Source organism: Callospermophilus lateralis, chromosome 1 (genome assembly GCF_048772815.1).
Source record: "Callospermophilus lateralis isolate mCalLat2 chromosome 1, mCalLat2.hap1, whole genome shotgun sequence".
NCBI lineage: Eukaryota > Metazoa > Chordata > Mammalia > Rodentia > Sciuridae > Callospermophilus > Callospermophilus lateralis.
The window spans coordinates 200,728,538-200,753,691 of NC_135305.1; the positions used below are offsets into that span (position 1 = coordinate 200,728,538).

At 35.7% G+C, this 25,154-nt stretch overlaps 1 protein-coding gene across 2 annotated transcripts in view; it reads right to left on the reverse strand.

Moving 5' to 3' along the window:
- Positions 1-284: 284 nt before the first annotated feature.
- The window catches only part of Oxsr1 (oxidative stress responsive kinase 1), a 101,108-nt gene continuing 76,238 nt past the window's right edge, over positions 285-25,154 (reverse strand). For both annotated transcript variants that reach the window (XM_076843720.2, XM_076843728.2), the window contains 8 exons: positions 20,725-20,847; positions 13,355-13,390; positions 8,712-8,858; positions 7,329-7,393; positions 5,532-5,584; positions 4,001-4,069; positions 3,116-3,180; positions 285-2,709 (listed from right to left, as the gene is read on the reverse strand). In XM_076843720.2, the coding sequence (XP_076699835.1) occupies positions 2,635-2,709; positions 3,116-3,180; positions 4,001-4,069; positions 5,532-5,584; positions 7,329-7,393; positions 8,712-8,858; positions 13,355-13,390; positions 20,725-20,847 (633 nt within the window). In that variant the 3' untranslated portion in view covers positions 285-2,634. The remainder of the gene's footprint in view (positions 2,710-3,115; positions 3,181-4,000; positions 4,070-5,531; positions 5,585-7,328; positions 7,394-8,711; positions 8,859-13,354; positions 13,391-20,724; positions 20,848-25,154) is intronic.

Here is a 25,154-nt window from a genome sequence, read left to right on the forward strand (position 1 = left end):
ACCAACAGCCACTGAAGTAAAGGATCCATACAACACAAGGGACAATTTATTCTTTATTGATTAAAAATGAAGAAAACATGCAGTAAAATACAAAGTCAAAAAAAGGGGGAGAAAGTTGAATATTTTACATCTTCCATAATCTAGCATATGTCATAAGGAGGAACCTCCACTTATTGATACACCATTATTCTATCCTCCAGATTATTAAACAGTATCAGCTGGCTCTAAGATTTGGTTTAAAACTTAAGCAAAAACCCCAAACAAATCCATTAGTAATTTAGAAAGACGATACTTTTCACAAATAGCATTGGCACATATTACCTTGTGCTATAGTTAGTCCCTAACTCCAGGGACAGGGGTATTCTGGGGACCTAGTAACAGAGATGCACCCTGAACCACTACTACTGGAAAGGAGTGAGGAGGCTCCCTAGGTCACATGCTATCGCACCTGGGCAGTTTCTGTTCACCTGTTTTCTCAGCTTCACTGCACAAGCTGGCAGAGGGAATTCACTACACAACATGCAGAAGAAGAAATAACACTGTCATGGGACTTGGTGTTTGTCTCCTATTTCCCAGCAAGGCAACCAATGAACTGAACAACAACAAAAAAAGATAAGCCCCAGCCCCCACCTTCTATTGTCATGCCTATCCCACTGCAGTTCAAAGCTACTGGTGGGCTAGAGAAAGTGAACAAGGCCACTCACTCCCAGCCTGGGCCATACCACTTCCAAATGAAAAGCTAAAACATTGATGTCACCCCCACCATGGGTTCATAAATAATTAAATTATAATGGGCTTGTTTGAAATAAAAAAGGACTCTATGGCAAGCAACTAGCCTGTTGTCAAAGAGGACACTGTATCTTTTCCACACCTCATTACCAACTCCCTATCCTTGCTTCTCCATCGCTGACTACCACGACGACCACCACCTCCCCCGAAAAAAGGAAAAGGAAAAGCTAAATATTTTTCCAGCAAGCTGGTCAATCTCTTTTCTCTCTGCTGATTCAGCAAACTCCCTTCTTTTACCAATCATGCTGGGACCTTGAACTTTGGTATCTAATCTTCTAATCTTTCCTTCCAATCCCCATCCCAAATCCAACTCCTCTCACACTCCCCAACATCCACCCCTTTACCAACATGCCTTTACACCCGGAGCAGGTAAAGAAAGCCCATGACTAAAACTACAGATTCAGAACGAATGAAATAAAGGAATATCAAGTCAGTTATGGGGAAAACTTTCAGGTGTGTTCCAAGAGAAAACCAGGTAATCTTGTTCAGACCAACAACATTGGAAAGGGCTCAAGAGATTCTGTGAAAGTCAACTCTCCCTTCTCCGTGGGGCCACAGCCCATCGTTGTAAAACTTGGTAACTTGGCAGGGTTATTAGCAATTAGACAAGTTTGACAATGAAATAGGAAAAAAGAAAACTCAAACCCACTGATTATTCACATATTGCATTATGAGTGCTCTTTTTTAAACCTAAAGAATAATTTATATAACTTCTGTAGAAAATCAAATGAACACTGTCTACTCATAAAACCTAAAGGTCACGGCACATGTGGTTTCACTTTCCATCTTGAGTCAGTTTCAGCGCACAGGGTCCCCCTCCACAGAGTCAGTGCAGGAGAGGGATTGAAGCCAGGCCTCTAGCCCAGTGTGAGTCTCTGTTATTGCTGTAGTAATCGCAGCCTTTTATACCCACTTCCTCATGACTCAGAGGCCAGGCGCACTGATTTTCATTGGAGGATCGAGGAGCAGTTTTTCTTCAATTTTATTTCTTAAAATTTGAAAATAAATACTTCCCTAGTGATATGAGTTATGATTATTTTTCCTGTTCAAAAACCACCTCTGGCAAAATTTACTTTTACAAGCTATTACTTGATGTTTTCTGCAAAAACAGTCCAAAGTTCCACTTTGAAGGATCTGATGGCTGAAGTTTGACTACAGTCAAATGTTTTGCACCAGCTGAAGTTAAGGCTAGCAACCCTTTCTGGAGGGAGCAATGAAGGGGGTGCCTGAGAGCAGCTTTAGCAAAACACTTAGAGACACCATGAACAAAACAAGAACACAGTTTAGGCTGCCTCCTCCGAGGCTGTGCTTTTTTCCTAACAAAGGTTGCTAGAATTCACATCAGATACAAAGAAAAAAACACTAATTAAATTCTCTGGGCTCCAGCTAAACAATCAACTTTTAATTGCTACTTCAGTGGTAGAGATATCCCAAGATGCCCACCTCTGGGCAGGTGTGGGAGAACAGGCAGGACGAGGTTGCCCAATGTAGCTGCTACTTTCCACCTGGGCCATTACTGGAGTAAGGCAAGAATGAGCTGAGCGATCTCCCTCCTGAGCCTTGAGGCACACGGGCCACTTCTCAGATGGCAGAAGAAAGGGGACATGTGCAGCACATTTACTAACGGAACTCTTTGAGGGGATGCTGGCCACTGGTGATCCAACTTTACTTTTCCTGTGGGAAAAAGGGGAATGATGGCAGGAAGAACATAAAGAAAGAATTCTAAAGCTCCTAGCCGGGAGGTTTGTTGCTGGGTTCTTTGGCAGTAGTGGGTTTAGGCCAACAGAAGCAACAGAGATACGCATGTGTGGAATCTCCTTAGGCCGCCTCTTCTGGGGCTGTGTTTTAGCTGATGCTGAGCTGGGCAAATCCTATTAGTTTGCCATCATCAGGAATATCCGAGCCTTCAACACCAGATGCCTGAGGACCAAACAAAATGACAAGCTGTGGCTATTTATAAACAAAACTGCAGTAGCAATTAAAATTGACATGGGACTATGGGAAGGCAGGCAGTGGGTGAAGAGTCTCTGGGACACAAATGGGAGATTGATGAAGGTGTTTTTTTCCTGAAGACAGGATACACAGCTGAAGTCAGACTGGCTTATAATTTCACTTGAGAACAGTTAAGGGCTTGGGGTTAGAGGGTTCTGGAAAGCAGAAAAAAAAAAAAAAACTGGGGTGGGAGGACGTGGGGGAGAGACAGTTAAAGAGAGAACACTGCCATATTTTAATATTCTCATTATTCAGGGAATATAAAAATCTGGTCTGCAGAGGCTGTTGATGTGTAAATGGTAAGATGGTTTAATAAAGAGAAAGGGATGAATACCAGCTTGAAAGTGACAGATCGATTTGACTGAGGTTCTTCCACAATTTTCTGCAAATTAGCTGCCACTGTAATCATACAAACAGAGAAAAGCAATAAGAAGTTACATAAACCCACTATCAAAAAGGCTAAATGGTGGTTAAGCTTTGTACAATCAAAATGGAAGCAGAAAGATCAATCATTCCTCAAATGAAAGCATCTTTTAAATTCAACCCCAAACTACACAATGAATCTTGAATCACTGGCAAATTAACTTCATTTAAAATTTATCAACTAACCTGGGAAGGACAGGTATGTTTTGTCCATTAATGGACCAGAAATTCCCAGAATGGAAGTCAACAAAGTATGACCTATGGTCTGGTTTTGTTCTGTCTGCAAACTAAGAATGATTTAAAATGACAGATGACATGTGGCCCACAAAGCTTAAATGATCCACTGTCTGGCTTTTTGAAGGGAAACTATTCACCTTCTCAACCTGATAGTCTTTCCCATCAGTAATGTACCTATAGCTTGTGCTTGTGCCTTTTCCCTTCCTTCTTGCTTTTCTAAATCGCTAATATTTGCTCACCTCTGTGCTCCACAGACTAGATAAACCAAACAGATGAAAAATGACCAAGCTCCCGTTTTGTGACTTTTACTACCACTTTTACCAAAGTATCCCAGAGACCTGGGTGTGTTTTCATCATTTCACTGGAAGTCACAAAGCAAACTTGAAAGTGGGATATTTCTGTTTGGTAAGGGAAATGTCCTCAGTACCTGTAGTTTCAGCCAAGGCAAGAATCATTTCAAGAATCATCAGATCTATTCAGTGGAACACGACCCTGATTTTCTAGGCACTAAATATACAGACAGAGACATGGGGCACAAGGCACAGCACAGTATAGTTACCTATTACTAAATCCCTTCCGTCGACCAGGCCAGCAGAAATGAGTTCCTGAGAGACACCTTCTGCTGTATCTGAAAGGACAAACAAGAAGGCATTCCATTTCTTGTGCACATACATCATTGCTAACACTCAAAGCCAGCATATGTGACAGCATTGCTTGGACCCAAATGAGCTACTAAGTCCACAAAACCAGGGTCCTGTTCCACTGGCAATGATCTCAACTGAGAAATTCTCTTAGGTCTGGCTAGAAGGCAGAATTGGTATGAACCAGGTGTCAAGTATCAGCTCATTGTACAGATAACTTTTAAAATGGTGGTGGAATATAGAGGGTTAAGGCCCATGTCAGAAGAACCTTCAACAGTGACTCTACAGAGCACAATCCTAGACCCAGGCTCTGAGATATGATGTGGAATGTAGAACATCTCAAGTGCTAGTAAAACTTTCTTAAAACTTGAGAGAACAAATTATAATCTCTTCTTTTTTGGTATTATGTTTTAAGTTTTTGTTAAAATCATTTTCTTATTTATCTTGTGGATTTTCTCCTTACCTAGTCATCCCAGGTGGTATAATCTGAGCAATGGGTATAAAGAGAAAGTAAAAAAGAAGAAGATGGACTACCCTAATTTATTTCATTTTCAATTGACTCAGTGGTGCTGGTTCCTGAGGGCTGGACACTAAGCCCTGAGTGGGAGTAGTAGAGCCAATGGGAAGGGGTGCATATACTTTTACATGATGACCAGAAGTTTCAATTAATTCCTAAAAATGTGAGTTTTGCATTGCTTTAAAAAAGTCAAACAGATACACCTTAGTACATTTACATCTGTTCTCTTTAATGGCCAGATATTAATACTGAGACAGCAACTATGGGATGTAAGGAAAGGTAACTGCTAGCTTCTGGCCACTCCTCAAATCAGAACACTGAATAACAACAGCAAAGCAAAACCAAACCAAACCAAACCAACCAACCCTTGCTCTAGGGTGAAGTTCACAATCAGAAACAGTACATGCCAAGGTTCAGTTCTGCCTGAGGAGAAGGGAAAATGGAGGTGGCTTCTTCTTTAAAACCACAAAGAATGAGCATGTACAGTGAGATAAGAACATGAACTATGAACTCATTTCTTGTTTGAACTTTAGCTACCTTTCTGCAGCTGTGTGACCTTGAACAAGTTACCCTGCCTCTCTCTAATCCTTGACATCATCATCTAGTAAATGGGGATAATAATTTTTCATTAGAAGGCTGTTGTAAGAATTTAATGAGCTAATGTAATGTATAGCAAAATACTTGACCCATTGTAAGCAGTAAAAAAGAGCTACAGTCATTTACTGTTTGTATTATTACATTAGATTTTCTAAATGAGTTTAGTAGTAAGTAAACTACATTTTATTTCATTCTATTCATTTGACCCCCAAAACCTAAACCAAGAAATTTTTATCCTCTTAAAAAAGCAAAATATATCTAAAAGACAGAAATTTCACACTTGATTAAACAACACATTAGAAATTAATCTGTTTTTAATGGTTTTGATGCCTCACCTCTCCCAGGAGTAAATTCAAATCGAATATCATTTAGTTCTTTTTTGGAATTCCTGTGGGGAAAAAAACAGAATTAAATAAAATAAGAATTTGTGAATTTATGCATAAGAGTCTGCCAATATATATCAGGAAAGCTGTGCCTTGGAAAGATTAGTCTGTTCCCACAAGTTATATGATTTGTCCTGGTGTGCTGACACTTCAGGGCTCAGAGCCAACAATTCAGAACTATACTCTAATTGTCCTAAGCCTTTGAATTTACGTCTCCCATTGAAGAACATAAAAATCTCATACTTTGGGGTAGATTCTTATATGTCCACTCCTACCGTATTTCTTCTAAGATGATGTTATGGTTTGAATAAGTCCCACAAAGTTCACATGCTGAAAACTTAATTACCAATGCACTGGGTTTTTTTGTTTTTTTCCCTTTTTCTTTTTCAGTTCTTGGTATTGGGGTTTTAAGACATGGTCTCACTAAGTTGCTTAGGGCCTCGATAAATTGATAAGACTGGCCTTGAACTTGTGATCCTCTTGCCTTGGCCTCCTGAATCACTGCCCTCATGAGATTGATTAATGTTGTTAAAGCAGGAGTGGGTTCATTATCATGAGTAAATCTGTCATAAAAGTGAGTTTGGCTGCCACTTGCTATCTTGTTCTTCCACCATGGGATGAAATAGCACCAAGGCCTTCATCAAATGTGAGGCTCTCAGAGATCTTCTTGCTGCAGCCTCCCAAGCTGCTGGGATTGCGGGTGTGTGCCAACAGGGCCCAACATAGTCTGTTCTTAATACATAATTCCTTAGTCTATTCTTTCTGGCAGCTGAATAAATTAAGATAGAAATGTTCAGCACCAGTTTACTGATTTAACTGGCACAGTAAGCACAAACAACATGATATTTAACTTCCAAAGCCAGTCTGGAACATTAGTCATTAAAAGTCCTCTAAAGAATTCTATCTGCTTCTATCTCTATTATGATCCTATTGGGAAGACAACTAAGAATTCAGAGGCAGAAGTGGGGTTAGTCAATAGTAAATCAGTGGGACTCTTTTTTAAAATGTTATTAATACTTAAAGAGGGTTTGGGCTGTCTCACATGACATTTTTTCAATACTAATTTTTTTTCAAATACATTTATGAGTAGAAAGAGACCTAACAGGAACAATATAACAGTAATAACTACTTTGACATGAAAACTTTGGAATCCTAATCCAGAGTTCTTAATCCCCTGGCAGAAGTTGAGGGGTTAGGGGTTGAGGGGTGTTTAAAATGAACAGATTGCTACCCAGGGCGCTTACTGCTGAGCAGTCTGCTAGGACCACTCTGTACATCCCCATCAGAACTACCAACATTTGCCATATAACAGAGAAAAAAACTAGGAATATACTTAGAGTTTTTCCTTTTCATCTTTATTTGATCTACCAATCACAAAGCACTCCCCTTCTGAGTTAGTCAATCCCAGAGTCCATAATGCTTATATAGTCACTAAACTTCAGATAAGCCAGTGAGTGCTGCTCCCCTAAAACATTCTCAACTACAGACTATACTTTCTAATTCAAACTATGCTGCAAATGTACACATTTGTCACTATTAATGGACAAACTAGGAGGGTATGTGCATCAGTTAGTCACAGCAACTGCTAACTGCCAGGTCCTCACACTTTGCATTTACTTCTAAGAAAATAATACACAAGTAAATTAACACCTACTGATGCTGGGGGGACACAATCATGGCTTTAACTATTCTCAGCACAGATTATTCAACACCTACAGGGAACTCACAAAACAGAAAATGTCCTCTTACCTTAATCTTAGTACTAGACTGATTGGGACCTTGGTTTCTTGTGAACCTGCTCCTGAAGACAAAGCCTAAAATACATTGAAAAGTATAAAGTCATTGCCTGTGAATGTTAAGCATGGAGGTAACTGCAGAGGAATCATCCACTGGCAGCAATTCTCTTCCTCTCCAGCTGAGGTCATCCTGCTCCCTAAGACATTCATTCCCTGCTGTGGCAGGACAGGCACTCCACAGCAGCAACAAAAGCTAAATATCAACCTGTATCAAACATAATTAAATAATTTTCAAACCCAGATGAAATTCCACATATTTTATATTTTTCTTGCCCCTGTTCCCCTATACAAAGGTGAAAAATTAGGTTTATCACTTTTTAAAAAATCTGTGCCTGTATCATTTGGCAACACACAAGTAGGGCCTAAATCAGCTGCCCCTCAGGGATCATTCAACCAAAGGTCCCAGGTCTTTCTATAGTTAAACTAATCTCTCTGAAAACTGTTTAGCTATCTCCTGTTTAATGGCAGACATAAACTTTAAGTTACTTATAAAATAATTCTAATCATTAGAACTTTTTTCCCCCTATGATGGCAGAAATGGAAAGCTGGAAGGATAAAAGGTTAAAAGAAGTTATCTCCATGATTAACTAGACATGCCCAGTACACTGGTCTTCAAAGCCAGAACACATGATACATGGCGCTACAAAAGGAAAAATCACAACTTTCATTTCTTTTTCACCTAAACTATTGGGGGTAGGGGACAACTTTTAACAATTAATAAATCGGCACAAAACCCTTACTTTAGCAATATAGCATAAGGTCACATATGTACTATCAGAAGTTTCCTGAAGGGAGCATAGGAGTTACACAGCATACTGGGATTCACAGGGAGGACCTCATTCAGCTGCTTTCAGATAAATACAATTTAATGAAGTTTGTGTGTATTTTATTTGAGTTTATACATCACTTAGTTTTAATAAAATCAACTCTCACAAAATTAGTATTTTAAAAAGAGTAATTTAGAAAAACCATGGGCTGTAAAAATACTAATAAATGATACAAGCAAAAATGAGCAAAAGAAAACAGTAAAGCAGATGATAACCTAGCCCCACCATGAATGCCATCATTTGCAATCTTAAGTTAATAATGATCTAACACAGAGCCAATAAGAAATTAGCCAAAGAATTCTGATGTTTCAACAGTTTTCAAACTTAATTTATTGTTGCTTAAGATCCTTATGAACTCTCTTACCTTCAGGTGAATATTCAAAACTATGAAGACATAATTTCTAACATCGTCCAAAATCTACTAGGACAACAACCTGAGCACATGGCTATTTCACATAAATATCTGCTTTTCTAATCTAGGTGGCCATTAGAAGACATCCCTGCTTTACCTGAGCTGTTTTTGCTGGCTCTGCAGGTGGTGGGAGAGAGACTTGAGTTGGCTGGGTAGACATCTGTCCAGCTGGCTGAGGTAGATGAGCAGAAATCTGTTCTGGAACTTGGAGCAAAGTACCCATGGGATCAGTTGTTGAAAAAAGCTATAATGAAACCATGCATACAGTGCTGTTAACTTGATTGGAAAGAGAAGCAGGTTTACTGACAGTCAAACAGAGCCTTACAGGGTGACATTTTCAAAGCAGTTTTTATGATGTACTGGCTTGACAACATTTCTCCAAATATACATATCAAACAGAAGTCAAATAATCTAGGCATTTTAGTTTTTTACCGACTTTCGATACAATTTATGTGCTTTTAGCTTCATCCATTTTAAGTGTATAATTCAAGGGTATTTGCACATTAAAGAACTATACAACCATCACCAAATGCAGTTTTGGAACCCTTTATCACCCCAAAAGGTTCACAAACCCTTTTAGTAAATTCTTGCTTCCATATCCAGCCCTACACAACCACTAATCTACTTTCAGTCTCTGTAAATTTGCCTTTTTTGGGCATTTTGTGTAAATGGAGCATCTAACAAACAGTGTTTTGTGTAGCTTTTTTCACTTTGTATCATATTTATTTTTTTATTTTTTCAAAATAGTTTGAAATAGTTATAAAGTAAAAAGTTATTTTCTAGGTGTAGTTGGTCACAATGCCTTTATTTGATTTATTTATTTTTATTTGGTGCTGATGATCAAACCCAGGGCCTCGAACGTGCTAGGTGAGCACTTCACTGCTGAGCTACAATCCCAGTCTCCATCATATTTATTTTTAACCACATTTACTCCATCCCCTTCACACAGCAAAACAGCTTCTCCAAAATAAAAAGTTAAGTAGGTAAAGTATTTATAAAGTATGTACAGTGTTTCTGTAAGAAATTATTGAAGCTATATTTTTTTACACATGGTGCTTTGATTTAACTGAATTCCCTGAATTCCCCAATACAGTGGTATGAAAAGGGGTGGAACCTTTAGGAGGAGAGGCCTGGTGGGAGGTAACTGAATCATGTCTGCCCTTGTGAAGGGATTGATGCTGGTCTTGTTGGAGTGGGTTAGCTTCGTTCAGAGTGGGCTATTATAAAAGAGACAGCATGACCCCTCCAGATCTCTTGCCATGTGATCTCTCATATATACTCCATGTTTCTACCATTAATGCCATCTGCCATGCTACAATGCAGCCAGAAAGCCCTCACTAGAGGCCCACCAAAGGGGGCCACATCATCTTTAACTTTCAGCCTCTGAAATCATGAGCTAATTAAATCTCTTTTCTTTACAAATTATCCAGCTTTAGGTATTTTGTTACAGCAAAATAAAATGGGTTATGACCTGGGGACTTTTATTACATATAAAGAAAGATAATCAACCAATGATTCCTTAACATATCTAAAAATATATTTCAAAAATGGGTGTGAAGCTTTATAACAAACAGACATGATATAAATTATCTTGCATTTTGAATTATTTCAAAAATTTTGATTATGCAATTTTGGGAAAAAACTGTTGTTGAATAAAACAAAATTAAAAATTACAAGTTAGGGAAAAATACCAATGGCAATGGCCAAAATTTAGAAGTGAAAGAGTAAAAACTTTCAAAAGGCAACAACAGAGGTCTAGTAGCTGATAAAAGTAAAATAAACGAGACCAGAAGTAAAATTTTATATCATTTAATTTCATACATAAGAGGAAGTAAAAAGTTCTTCATTGGTTTCAGAGTTTGACAGAAATATAGTACATTAATATTAGTTGGCCTCAAAGGGAAGGGGGATTTTCAGGGAAGGGAAGGGGAAGTAGAGGTGCAAGGGAGGTAGAGTGGAAAGAAAGGCAAGGACGACAGAGGGGAAGTTAGGTATGATCAAAGCACAATTATGCATGTATGTAAAAATTACAGTGAAGCCCATTAATTTATAAAATTAATAAGTTGATAATTATAGTTAAAAAGATTACTTTTGAAAATGTACTATTTCAAAAGGTTAGCTTCCAAAGTGCATGTACATGTATGTTTATCTATAATAAAAAAGGATACATAAAACAAAGCAATAAGAAGATGTACAGAAACTGGGATCCTAGTGCACTGTTAGTGGAAATGTGAAATGGTGGAAGTTCTAATGAAAAATAGTATGGTTGTTCCTTAAAAAACTAAAACATAGAATTACCTCATGATCCAGCAATTCTATTTCTAGATGTATACCCAAAAGAATTAAAAGCAAAGTTTTGAACAGATATTTGTATACCCATGTTCATAGCACCATTATGCACAACAGCCAAAAGACAGAGAGGTTCAAGTGTTCACTAAAAGATGAATAAACAAAACAGTATATATATACAATGCAGTAATATTTGGCCTTAATATGGAAAGACATTCTGACATACGTTACAACATGGATGAACCCAGAGGACACTGTGCTAAGTGAAATAAACCAGTCAGAAAAAGACAAATACTGTATGAATCCACTCATATGAAATACCAGAGTAGTTAAATTTACAGAGACGGGAAGTAGAAGGGTGGCTGCCAGGACAAATATGGAAGAAAATGGAGAATTACTATTCAATGGGTAGAATTTTAGTTTGGGAAGATTAAAAAGTTCTTTAGATGGTAGTGATGGTTGTATTCCAGATGACTATATTTAATGCTACCAAACTAAAAATGATTAAGACAGTAAACTTTATGTTAAATAAATTTGTCATAATTAAGTTAAAAAACAATGTAATGAGTATAAGAATATGACTGAGAATTCACATGGAGAAGTTATTTAGCAAAAGCACAAGAAGAACACTAAAAAGAAAAACTATAATAATCTATAAAATACCTTTTCATTCAATTTCTGAGAAATTATCAAGTTTGGCTTAATCAGAAGTAACAAATAATTCTAAAACATCAGCAGATTAAAACAACGTTATTTTTAACTTTATTTTTTATTATTTCTTACGCATACTTCAAGTATATCTCTGACCAGCATGAGTTCATCCCTTCATTCAGTCAAGGATGCAGATTATGGCAGCAGGATTAAGGAAACACAGAATCACAGAGTGACTCTTCTGCTAACTTTACATTGGTCAAAAGAACTGACATGACCATGCATAATTTCAAGGGTCAAGGACATACAATTCTACTAATGTACCTGAGGTACAGACTTGTACACTGCTGATGGAACTGCATACTACTGCACTATAGAAAGCAGTATGGAGATTCCTCAAAAAACCAGGAATGAAACCACCATAATGACCCAGCAATTCCATTCCTTGATATTTGTCCAAAAGAACTAAAATCAGCATGCAATAGCAATATAGCAGCACAATTCACAATAGCCAAATTATGTAAATAACCCAGATGCCTATCAATAGACGAAGGGAGGAAATGTGGTGTATACGCGTATACACACACACACACACACACACACACACACACACAAACACAATGTAGTTTTACTGAGTCATAAAAAGAATGAAATCATGGCATTTGCTGATAACTGGATGGAAATGGAGAAGATTATGCTAAGTCAAATAAGACAGTCTCAGAAAATCAAGGTCAAATGTTTTCTCTCCCATGTGCAAGCTAGAGCAAAATAATGGAAAGAAGGAGGAGAGGACAGGATTTCATAAAGTCACAGGGAAGATCAGTAGAGCAGAAGAACAAGATCAAGTGGCAGAGAGGAGGGATGGGAAAGGAGAGGAAATGCAGAATGATTTTTTTTTAATTGAACTATGTGCATATACACATATACCACAGGAAATTTCACTTTTATATACCAATCAAAAATAGATGGGTGAAAGAAGATCAATAGGAAGATCATGCATGTACAAATTTGTCAAGATGAGCCCAACTATAATGCTCTAATAAGAAACTGAAATATAACCAAAATACATATATTAAGGTACAGAATTTATTTTCTTTGTACTAGGGCTTGAATCCAGGATGCTTTACCACTGAGCTACATTCCGGCTGGCTTTTAACTGGTTATGCTTCTGCCTCAGCCTCCCAAGTAGCTGGGAGTAGAGGTATGTGCTATTGCACTGGCTCATTTCTAAACTATAAAGTTCTATGTACATGAATCATGTATATAATTGTATATACAAATTGTGTGGTATGTACACAAATGAAGTGGGAAAATTGTTTAAGAGACACACTTGCCTTTAAACCAAATACTGAGCTCAGAATGGAAGATGCTGCCAGAGGAAGAATATGTACAGAATGGATCCATGAAATTATTTTTCTCAGGTAGTGAAAAGAAGGAAAGCCAACTTAAATGGATTCTGTTTAGTAATATTTCCTATAACACTGAAACAAATTACAGAAAATACAATTTACCTGACAAGAGAAAAAGCTGAAAAAAAATTCAAAAATGTATAACAAATTCCAGGGCAGAATAATGCATAAAGATTGCTTCCCACTTCAAGCAGCGCAAACCAAAAAAGCAAATTCTGAAGTTAAGCAAGCAAGGACCAACATTCCAGGCTCTTAAACCAACGTTTAAAATGTAACTGGTATAAAGGCTCATTCCCACTTAGGCACACATATAAAGACTTTTAAAATTAAAACTAAAACAAAATAGAAGCATGTATAAAACAACAAGGATTTAATAATTGCAATTACTTACCTCAGAATTTGTTAATGATTCTTTCACTCGAGGAGACTAGAAGAAATACAGAAAAGGATGCTTGTTAACTCAGACTTAGGTTACTTATAGTCAGTTCCAGGTAACTTCAAGTAATGTTGAATGCAAGCCAACTTTACTTCATTCTGATTCATAAATTAACTTATAAGTTACTACAGTGAGTCTTCTGAAAAAAGAAAACTGCTATGATACAATTGTATTCTTCGTCTAATTAGTCTATAATAAATGTATCAATATACTTACTGTATTTAAAATTTTTTACAGTTTCAGCTATATAAGTGAAGAGATGGTGGGGACTGTCATTAGTTGTCAGGCAGTAGGGAGGTCACATTCAAAGTAACTATGAAAATACTATGTGCCTAAAATTCTAGACCAAATAAACCTCAGGCCAACTATCCAACACACTCTCAAAGCAGAGATTTGAAACAAGTGATTGTGGACTTTAATGGAGAAAAGTCTTAAAACAAAATTACAGAACAATAACCTGAAAGTTACTTTTCAAGAATCTACTACCTACAAAAAAATTCGACTGGGATATATATAATAGTAATGACTAGAAATTAGGAAAGTTGTGGTAGTATGGAGGCAGCAGATAGAGGGATACTGGATCAAGTTACCCAAACACAAGTAAAGAGAGGTATTAAAGTCTAGTGTTACACAAAACAGTAGAGTGGCTAAGGTTCACAATAAGCAATAATACTAGAAGAGCTTGAAAGCTCGAAACACAAAGGACCGATAAGGAGACAGAAACATTAACCATCCTGATTTAGTCAATATATGTAATACACATGTATTGAAATACTGTACTGCACCCTATAAATACATACAAGTAGTATGTGTTAATCAAAAATTTGAAAAAGAAATGCTTAAGGAAATGAAATGTTAATGATTTGATCATTATACTCGAAACACATAGATCTAATTATCATACTGTATCCCATAATTTTGTCAATTACAATAATAATTTTTAAAAAGTAAGGAGAGGCTGGTCATGGTGGCACAATCCTGTAATCCCAGCAATGCAGGAGATTGAGGCAGAAGGATAGCAAGTTTGGGGCCAGCCTAGGCAATTTAGTGAGGACCTGTCTCCAAAAAAAAAAAAAAAAAAAAAAAAGAGAAAGAACTTGGGAGAGCTGCTCTGGGTTCCATCACCAGTACTATTAAAAAAAGAGAGGTGGGAGGGGGCAGGGAGAGAGAGAGAAAGTAAGGAGGAGGGGATGCCTCCTACTACCCCTTATTCTTAGTGCTAGATATTTAGAGATCTGGTACATAAATAAATGTGGGTTGTCTGAAAATAAAAATGGCTAGAAGAAAAAAATTAATATCTTCATACAAATTAAGGTGAGATGTCAGGTACCTGGTATAGATTAATATTTATTTGAAAATAATCAATTACAATCTGTCACATGAAAACCTGAGCTGTTTATTTAGTAAATCATAACAGCTGGAAATGATTCTGGGATCCAGACATTGTCATTTCAAAAAGAACTTACCTCTACACAAATATTAATGTATGGCAAATCCTACTAACTATGGATTTAGCCAGGCTACTTGAAAGGCCAATTTAGGTTTTATAATTTTCATCCCCCTTGTATTAAGTAAAATCAAGGTTCAGATAATAGCTAAAGTTATCACAGCAAGTAAGTGGCCAACCAAAACCCTTTTTAAAACACTTCTCTATTTGAGGACTCTGGGGACAACGGGGAACAGGGTATACCCTAGTGACAGAGTGTTTGCTTAATGTGAACCAAGCCCTGGGTTCAATCCTCAATACTACTGGGGCAGGGGATTCTGTATTAGGAAATAATTCCAAGTTTTATTTCTCTATCTTTTACAGAAAAGATGCTACAATAATAACAATACAAAAGATGCTTTTTTTCCCCACCATGTAAAGTTTGGGTGCATAATAAATATTTAAATCACTTTTCCTGTACCATGTGAGAATAAGCTGCATATACCATGGTTTACCACTTAAGAGAATGTGTGTTTCCTAAGAACAGAGACATTTTCTTAAAAAGTTTCACAGTACAGTTTTTTAGCTTCAGTAAATTCAACAAAGATACCATACTTTTATCTAATTTATTATCCACAATCCAAACACCAGCAGACCCTTATGCTCCTTATAATCTTGTGATTTTCTTCCAGTTGAGGATGAAGTCTAGGATCATGTATTAATTACATTGTCACCGTTTCTTTAGATTTTTAAAATCTGGAATATTAACATTTTTAAAGAATATAGTACGCACTACCATACCACTACTTTAACAGAATATTATTTACTTGGGATTTGTCTACTGTCTCTTCATGATTAGACTTACATGAACTTCCAGTTGGATATCTGCATAGTGATGTGTCTTTCATAGGGTATGAAATCTTCATCTGCCCCCACCAGTGAAGATTAATTTAATCACCTGGCCAAAGAGTTTTCTAAATTCTCCAGTAGATAGTTACTATTTTTTTTTCTTTATCTAGCAACTAAAAGGTAATCTTAAAAATATCCTGCTCCTCAAAACTTCCCCCCTGTATTTGATGATTCTTCCCTGATCCAATGACAATGGCTATAAAATAATAATTCTTCTACCTCCAATTCTCATCTCCACATTTACCAGACAGCACTTGGCAGTTCAGTGTAATGAAAAAACATCTTTCTCCTCATTCGTTTATCTATCTATTTATAATTGGTACAGACTCAAAGATTCCTATTTTTAAAGAAATTATTTGAATGGTTAAATTGTACCACACTGCTTCAAGCTGATTTCTGCATCATTTATTCCCTCAGACTTTTTTTTTTTTTTTAAACTGGTATAAAAACATCTTCATGATTCATCTAATATTTTCCCTGTCCTGGAACCACTCATTTTTCAAAAAGCCCAGTTCTTTTAGTAGGGAATGATATTAGAGAAAATTATCTGGGCATAAGGTGTGCTCATTGTTATTGTGGTATCTTTGTTTCTAGGCCTTTCAGTAGACAAAGCTTGAAAATACATTCAAGCATATACATACTTACATACATACATGTGCACATATATATTCAGATCCCACACACTTCAGAAGCCTGAATCCACACCAATGCCTACAATTCAAATTCACCTCCACAGATTCCTTTTCTCACTTTGCCTATTTCAAATTTGTACGTCTCTTCTTCTTTTATGGTTAGAATCTTGGCTCCCAAGAACATTAAGACATTTACTCATTTGCTTAACCTCATTATACAAAAGAGTTTCAAAACTGCTTTGCATATAGAAATATGAAAAAAAATCATAATAAAAGGAGTTTATGATTTATCTGAAGTTTTCCCTCTCCTCTACCAACTCTATGACTGAAAGAAGATAGTCAATTACCATGTCCCTAAATTAGCTGGATTAGTTGTTTTTGTACCTATTCAGTAGTTTCATATTCCCTTAAAATACAATTGTAGGCTCCACCTCTGTCAACAATAGGTAACAAGGGGCTAGATTTACCCTTCTGTCTGAAACAATAACCAAAAAAAAAAAAAAAAAAAGAGAGAGAGAGAGAGAAAGGAAACAAAGTAGAGCAAAGCAAAGAGAAATAATAAATGTTTTCAAGATACTGAAAAACAAAGAAAGAGTGTGATTCCTGAAACACAGGAACCACCTTGAGAGTTTTTTGGATGCTGTGGCACAGGGAAGGGGAACCTAGGTGGAATCCAATTAACTGCATGAATAGAAGAAACAGAGCTACAAATCCAAGGAGGTCAAGACAGAAAAGATAATAAGACAGAGTACTAGGGAAGAAAGAGCTACATAATGAGGGAACCCTAGAGATCTGCAGAGGATTCCTTTTGAATATTTAGCAGAACACTTATCAATGCATATATGTGAGAAAACAACCTGAGACTGGGAAAAACATATTTTCAACTTACTTTTCTATATAATCCAGAATATAGCTCAAGAAGATCTACCAGAATACAAAATGAGTGCCATGTGACAAGATAAAATTCACAATGTTTGGCAGCCAGTCAAAAATCACCAGGTATGAAGATGTAGGAAAACACTGTACCAATATGAAGAGAGTTATAAAACAAGTAAAATCAATCCAGAACTGATATGGATGTTAGAATTAGCAGGAAAAACCCGTTAAAATAGTTATTATAAATGTATTACATATCTTTAAAAGGTAGAAATGTAGAAGATATAAGATAAAAAAAATAAACTTCTAGACTATTAGAACACCTGCAATATAGACTGAATAAGTAGCAGATTAGAAATTACAGAAGAAAATATACATGAACTTGAAGGATAGCACAGAAACTATAAAAAATTAAAAGAAAAATTTAAAAACAAATTTAGTTGTAGATGGATATAATATCTTTATTTTTATGTGGTGCTAAGGATTGAAACCAAGGCCTCACATGTGCCAGGCAAGCACTCTACCACTGAACCACAACCCCAGTCAAACGAAGAATCTTTAAAAAATAAAGACAATGAGCTCTGACACCACTTTGACCAGCTTAATAAACATGTTATTAGAAGAAAGAAAAATTATTTGAATATATAATGGCTGAAAATTTTCCAAACCTGACAAAAACTTATAAATCCACAGATCCAAGAAACTCAACAAACCCCAAGCACAAGAAACATGAAGAAAAATACATGTAGCATATTGTAATCAAATTGCTCAAAGCCATTTAAAAGAAAAAAAATCTTCAAAGCAGCCTGAAAAAAAAAAAAAAAAGATAAATTATTAAAAAAAAAAAAAAAGAGGGGTTGGGGTTTGTGGCTCAGTGGTAGAGTGCTTGCCTGGCATGTGTGAGGCACTGGGTTCGATTCTCAGCACCACATCAATGACTAATAAAATATAAAAAAAAAAAAAAAAAAAAGAGAGAGAGAGAGAGAAAGAGAAAGAATGTAGCCAAATTTCTTAGTGGAAACAGGGAAGATATAAAAAATAGTGGAAAAACATCTTTAAAATACTGAATACAGAATACAAATGATGTATTTTAAAATAACTAGAAGAAACCAATACATAAAAATGATTAATATTTGAGGAGATGGAAGTGCCTGTATTCTTATTTAACCATTACACACTGTACACATACTGTACTATACTCCATAAGAGGTATAATTATGTCTCAATAAAATACATATTTTTAAGTCACAATAAAATTAGAAACATAGTTTATAGTGAGATCAGAGGCAAAATAAATATATTTTAAAGTTTCTAGTTATAAATTTTCACAACACAATACAATAAACATTAAAAAATTGCCACATAACAAATACAAAATTAAATAGAAAAGGAACAAACACTCTATAAAGACATTTATCTTTTCCTATACTTGTTTCCTCAGTCAACTAGGAGGACATTGATAGCAAGAATTAAGACTATATTTGATACTCAAAAACTTGTAAGAGTATCTGACACATGGTATAACAATAAATAACCTGTAAGAGGATCTGATGTATGGTATAGTAAATATTTGTTGATTGAAAAAATACTGGAAGAAAAAGCTGTCAATCAAGAATTCTACAATCTGCAAACCCACTTTTTTTTTAAAAAAAAATAAAGGTAAATGAGAGATGTTTTCAGTCACAAAACCTTAAAAAAATCCTCACCAGCAGATCCACCCCGCCACCCCGACCCCCACATACATATGCACACACACATTAAGGGAAGTCCTCTGGGAATAAGGAAAGTAATAAGTGGAAATCTAGATCTATATGAATCCTTATTCTGAACGTGAACTTTGTCAATGGCTTCGACAAAATAAAAATTTACGAAAATAACAATATGACTTTTTGCCTTCTTAGACCTGTTAATATTATAAGTTTCTTAACACCGAACCATCATTGTCCCCATCAGATCATAGTATATTCTTTTTTTTCCCCCTCCCTGCTAGGGATTGAACCCAGGGCCTCATTCATGCTAGGTTAAAAACTCTACCACTCAGCTACACTTTCAGCTTCTATCATGGTATATTGTTTTCTTAATGTACTTCAACTTAGTTTTAAAAGATTCATTTTCTTAGAATTCATGGTCTCAAAAACATCTATAAATATAATATAAGAAATGTTGAACATAAATTTTCTTATTCAATAGATAAGCCCATAATTTTCTATGATATTTAGACACTAGTGTGTTAGGTTATGAAAATGCTAGTATAACTAATTTAGAAGTACTAAATTTCTCTTTCTGATAGATAGCAGGTAATAAACAGAGAGTGAAAAGCTACAATTTATCTTTCTAAATATTTGTTAGAGGGAAAATAATATCATCATCTCTTTCACAAGGAGGAAGAACTACAATATTCATGTAGCTCTAGGTTCTATTAGAAGCTTTAATGTAACATTACACAAGAGCATCAATGTGACCAGAGAGGAGTCACATGAAAAGATAAGGAAAAAAAGGATGCCATGATCTCACATTTGTTAAATAATAAATTAAATTACATTTAACTAATGTTTACAATTCTTATCTTTTACAGAGCTTTTCCAAGCTTAGAGCGTAATAAAGTTTTGCCAATTTTCATTGGCAAAGTCTTAACAAATAACTCAGCAAAAGGACCAGACTCCAAGACTTCAATTGATAAACAAGTTCAACAAATATTGAAGGTTGATAACAGAGTTGTAAGTATTCACAGTAGAGTAGATCCTGAAAGTAAGCAGTATTACCACTATTCCAATATTCATCTCACAAAAAAGATCGAGCAGGCAAGGGTATGACACTTACCTTTACACAAGCTTCTGTTCTTGGGAATGAGTCCCCACAATCAACTTGAGGCATTAACTAACTTTAAGTAAGAATTATGAAACAAACTAAAAGGAAGACCCTTGTCTTTGATGCTTCTAACAAAAACTAACACACACACACACACACCCCAGAAAGATAATCCAAGACACCAACTAAAGAATAGTACACTGTTCTTCTTCAGGCAGAAGGACACAGATTTCAGGGACAAAGTTTTTTTTTTTTTTTTTTTTTTTTTTTTTTTTTTTTAAATTGGTAGGCCTTCAAGTTCACTATTCTCTTCTGCAATGTCTAATTAGCCATTAATCCTACCTACTGTATTTTTTCATCTCAAACATAGTTTTCATCTCTAAATTTGGGTTTGGTTTTTGTTGTTGTTGTTTTGTTTGTTTTAAATTGCTGAGGTTAGCTCTGGTCACTGGGATCACAGGTGTGCACCACTATGTCCAGATTAAATTTGGGTCATGTTTAAATAGCCTGAATATTATCATACTTAAACAGATGCACCAAGTCCAATTTTCCATGCAGAATGAATTAGACACCTGCTAAGTTTTTCAAAGAAACTCGTTCAGTTAACACTCGTACTCTACATTTTAGCTGGTTAGGCTGAACAAGAACCACATACAGTTAAATACAAAACTTGCCCTGAGTTGTGAAATTGCCGCTTTTCCTTCTTCGCTTTCTTCATCAAATTCATCATCACTCCATTCCCAGCCTCCATCCTCTGTTTTGTGAAGACGGCCACTGGAACCTGGTACTCTCCGAACCTGCTCATTAGAAACAGATGTGGATTGTTTAACATTTACTAAGCAGAAAACACAACCATACTCGGCCTCTATCATTTCAACCTGCTAAATGAATCATTATTTTCCTCATGAGTAAGTATTCCCTTGTAAGTTCATACCCTCCAAACCTTACTTGCTCTCTATTCACAATCTCCACTTATCAGTCTTTAGTCACAACCTTCTATACTGAGCCCAAACAACATAAAAACATTTTCTATGCCTCTTCGAATCTGACTAATGTGTTAATATCCTGAGTCAGTTAAGAAATAAAAGGTTTTGGATCTCAAAAATAAAACCAAGATAAAGAGTATTCTTTTATTTTTCAATTTCTTAAATCAAAATTACACTTGAAAATAGTTTACTTTCAACTCATTTTAGCTTATTATTTTAAAATAATGTATCACATTACTACTTTTTTGGTTTTAGGAATTATCTATGGAATGTCGCACTATGGAAGATGACAATTTTCACTATATTATCAACTCCATACTCTTTTTTCAAGTTATGCTGTAATCTTTGTTAGATCAATACTTAGTATTTACATCACATGATTATACATACATGATATCACTTTTGAGCCTTACTATAAATTACGATTAGCTCTCTTTGATGTGTATCTTGTTTTCCTTGAAGTTAAAATCTCCTCTTTCAGCTGGGTAAATCTCCTCTCCCTCCATCTGTTCCAGCCAGCCTAGTTTCAAATCAGGGCTAATTCAGATGGTGCTCTACCACAAGGCAGAGGATTGTGCTTCCTGGGTCATACAACTGCCCTCTTTTTAGTTTAAGTACTTCCTCCACATTTATTAAAGTCAGGCATTTCTAAACATATCCTGTCTGTATTCCCACATTTCATTCACGATTTGGTAAAGAAAAGGAATCTGAGTTAGAAATATTTTCTGCCCCCAGATTTTGAACTGTTCTACTACACTCTGGCTTACTGAGGTTATTGTGACTCCTGATCTTTCTTGTGACATATCCCCCACCCCCCCACCCTCCCCACCACCCCCACCCTCCCCACGACCCCCACCACCCCGTTCCCAGCATCTTAAGAGAGTACTATACAAATATTGTTAGTGCAGAAAAAGATCAAATTTCAAAATCACGTATGGTTTCTACTGAAAACCATTGTGCTTATTACTTAAGCACAATCACAAAATTGAAAAAAATCCTAAATTGAACACCATCTGTACTTCATTATTTTTATTCCTGAATAATATCCCATTGTATGGACATACCATATTTTATGTATTCATTCATCAGTTGACAGACATTTGTGTCCACTTTTCAGTTACTATAAATAATGTTGCTATGAGCACTTATGCACATTTTTGTGTGTACATGTTTTCAATCTCTTGGGTATGCCTAGGAGTATAAGTGCTGCGTTATATAACAACTCTGGCCATTTCAGGAACCCCGAGGCTATTTTCAAAACTGCTGCTCATTTTACATGCCCATCAGCAATGTATAAGGATTCCAGTTTCTTCACTTCTTTACCCACAGTTGTTACTTTTTTTTTAACGATAGCCATTATTAGTTGGTGTAAAGTATATTATTGTTACTTTAATTTGCACTTCTCTGATGGCAAATGATACTGAGCATCTTTTAACGTGTTTATCAGCCATTTGTATATCTTCTTTGAAGAGGTTTCTACCCAAATCCTTTGCCCATTTTTTTTCAACTGAGTTGTCTTTTCATTATTGAATTGAAGGAGTTCTCTATAAAGTTCTGATACAAGTCCCATTTCACATTATGGTTTAGAAATATTTTCTCCCACTTGGTAAGTTTCTTTTCACTTTCTTGATGGTATCTACTGAAGCACAAAAGTTTTTCATTCTGATGAAGTCAACTTATCAATTATTTTCTTTTATTGTATTTTTGGTATCATAGCTTAGAAAGCTTTGCCCAATTCAAGGAAGGTCCCAAAGATTTATTCCTATGAACAAGTCTCTCCTTCCCTAGTAAATACAATCCAATACCCCCAGTGGATTCTTGAAACCAAAGATAGTACCTAATCCTATATATACTGTTTTTTCCTATAAAGATACCTATGACAGTTTAATTTATAAAATTTTGTATTACTAGATTAATAATAACTAATACTAATATGGAATAATTATAACAACATTCCTCAATAAAATTGCCAGCATTATTACTCTTTTGCTTTAGGTCTATTATTGAATAAAATAATGGTTACTTAAACACAAGAACTGCAATACCATGATAGTTCAATCTGATAACTGAGATGGCTACTAAGTGACTAATGGGTTGTAGCATACACAGCATGGATATGCTGAACAAAGAGATGGTTCACACCTGGGACAGAGCAGGACAAAGCAAGATTTCATTGTGCAGAATTTTCAACTTATGAATTATTTCTGGAACTTTCCATTTAATATTTTCACTCTGTTTATCATAGGTAACCAAAGCTAAGGAAAAGAAAACTGCAGGTGAGAGGACTATTGTATTTTCTTTCAAGAGTTAAAGCTTTAGCTCTTACATTTAAGTCTACAATCTAATCTAAGCTAATTTTTTTGCATGGTGGGAGGAAAGGACCCAACCTCATTCTCCCAGTTGTCCCAGCACCATCTGTTGAAGATTGTTCTTTACTCATTGAATTATCTTGGCACAAATGCTTCTTTTTTAATAATCATGTTCTTGTTTTATGAAGGCAAATTCTTACCTCTGAAGAGTTATGATTTTATTTGAAGAATTTTCCTCATATACCCTTTGATCCTAGATGCCTGCACTATTGCACTATTAAGATCCAGAAACTAAAAAATCAATTTGAAGCACTAAGCTTTTAAGGGAGTAAAATTTGCTGACTATGAGTTTTGCTGCAAAAAGATCTGGGTAGGCATTTCACAGGAGAACCCTAAACATCAGTACCTTTTAAATCTTTCCTCTGGGGCTAGTTGGATTGATCTTGATTAGATCTTCCAATATTCTGTCTGAAGGACAATAAGCTTTAATGCTTATGTTGAAGTAACTGAATAAAGTAATATGACTGAAGAGTTTTAACATTTAGTATGTACACATTCAATGAAATATCCATTTTCAGTAAGTTATTTCTATCTTCAACTATGCTTGGTGTCCTTTAGTATAAATACCATTTCTTTTATCTTTCTGCAGAATAAACTTCAATACAACGCCTAATGTAGAGCATGGAGTGAGGGACAGGAACTGTCAACCAATCTTCTGGCTTTTGGCCCTACTTATACTCTAAAGGTACCTGGTATTGCTACCGCACCTAGGTTTAGGGGTTTTGCTGTGTAAGGCAGGTTCTAAAACTTTAATAATGATTTAGCAACTGGAGTCCTCTGACTTGCCAAGTCCCTTACCACTAGCTTATTGACATCATAATTTTGAAAACTTGGTTGCAGCCTTCATTTCTCTCATATTTTGTCAGTTTGGGGTTTATGGATTTTCTTTTAATTTTCTTAACATATCTTTTATTAAGTAGAGAGTGGGAATAAATGTAGATATTCACTGTGCTTTCTTTTTGAGGGTCCGTCTTCCTAAATAAATTACATTGAAGATATTAAACATCTCTCTCAATTGGGATTTATTGCAAACAATAAAGATTTATAAGCATAAAGATTTTAATATGCATTCAAGTTATTTACTGGATATCTACAGAGTGTCAGGAACTGATCTAGGCCTATTGAAGATACAGCTACAAACAAAAGTCTTTGATCTCATTAAGCTTTTGTTCTAATGAAAGATAGTAAATGTCAGATGGTGATTAAGTCCTTTAAAAATATATATATATAAAGTAGGATAAAAGAACAGAAAGTGATAGGAGGGGACTATTTTAAGATAATCAGAAAAAACTATTTTGAGGAAATGAAGCTTGAGTAGAGACCTGAATGAAATGGAAGAATGAGCCATATGAGTGTCTGACCAAGTGACTATCCAAGAAGAGTAATCTTCAAGATTCCATTTCCTAGAGATGACTTAATTGGCTTGGCATTACACTACTTATGATGCTTGTTTTGTTTTTTTTAAGTCTCAAGGTAATTCTGATGTGTAACAATGGATATAACCACTGAAAAGGGGGGCAGGGAGAGTATAGCAAGTCATAAGATCCTAAGGCAAGAGGGGAAATTTTTCCAGAAGGGAGGTAGTATTACTCTTTAAATGTAGGTTTAAAAGTTAGAAAATAGTAACCTGGTACTTCTCAAGAACTCCTTGTAAAGAAAAGAAGGACCCTGAGTGGTTGTCTATTTGTTGGTTGATTGGTTGCTTGGTACCAGGAATTGAATCCAAGATCACTTAACCACTCAGCCGTA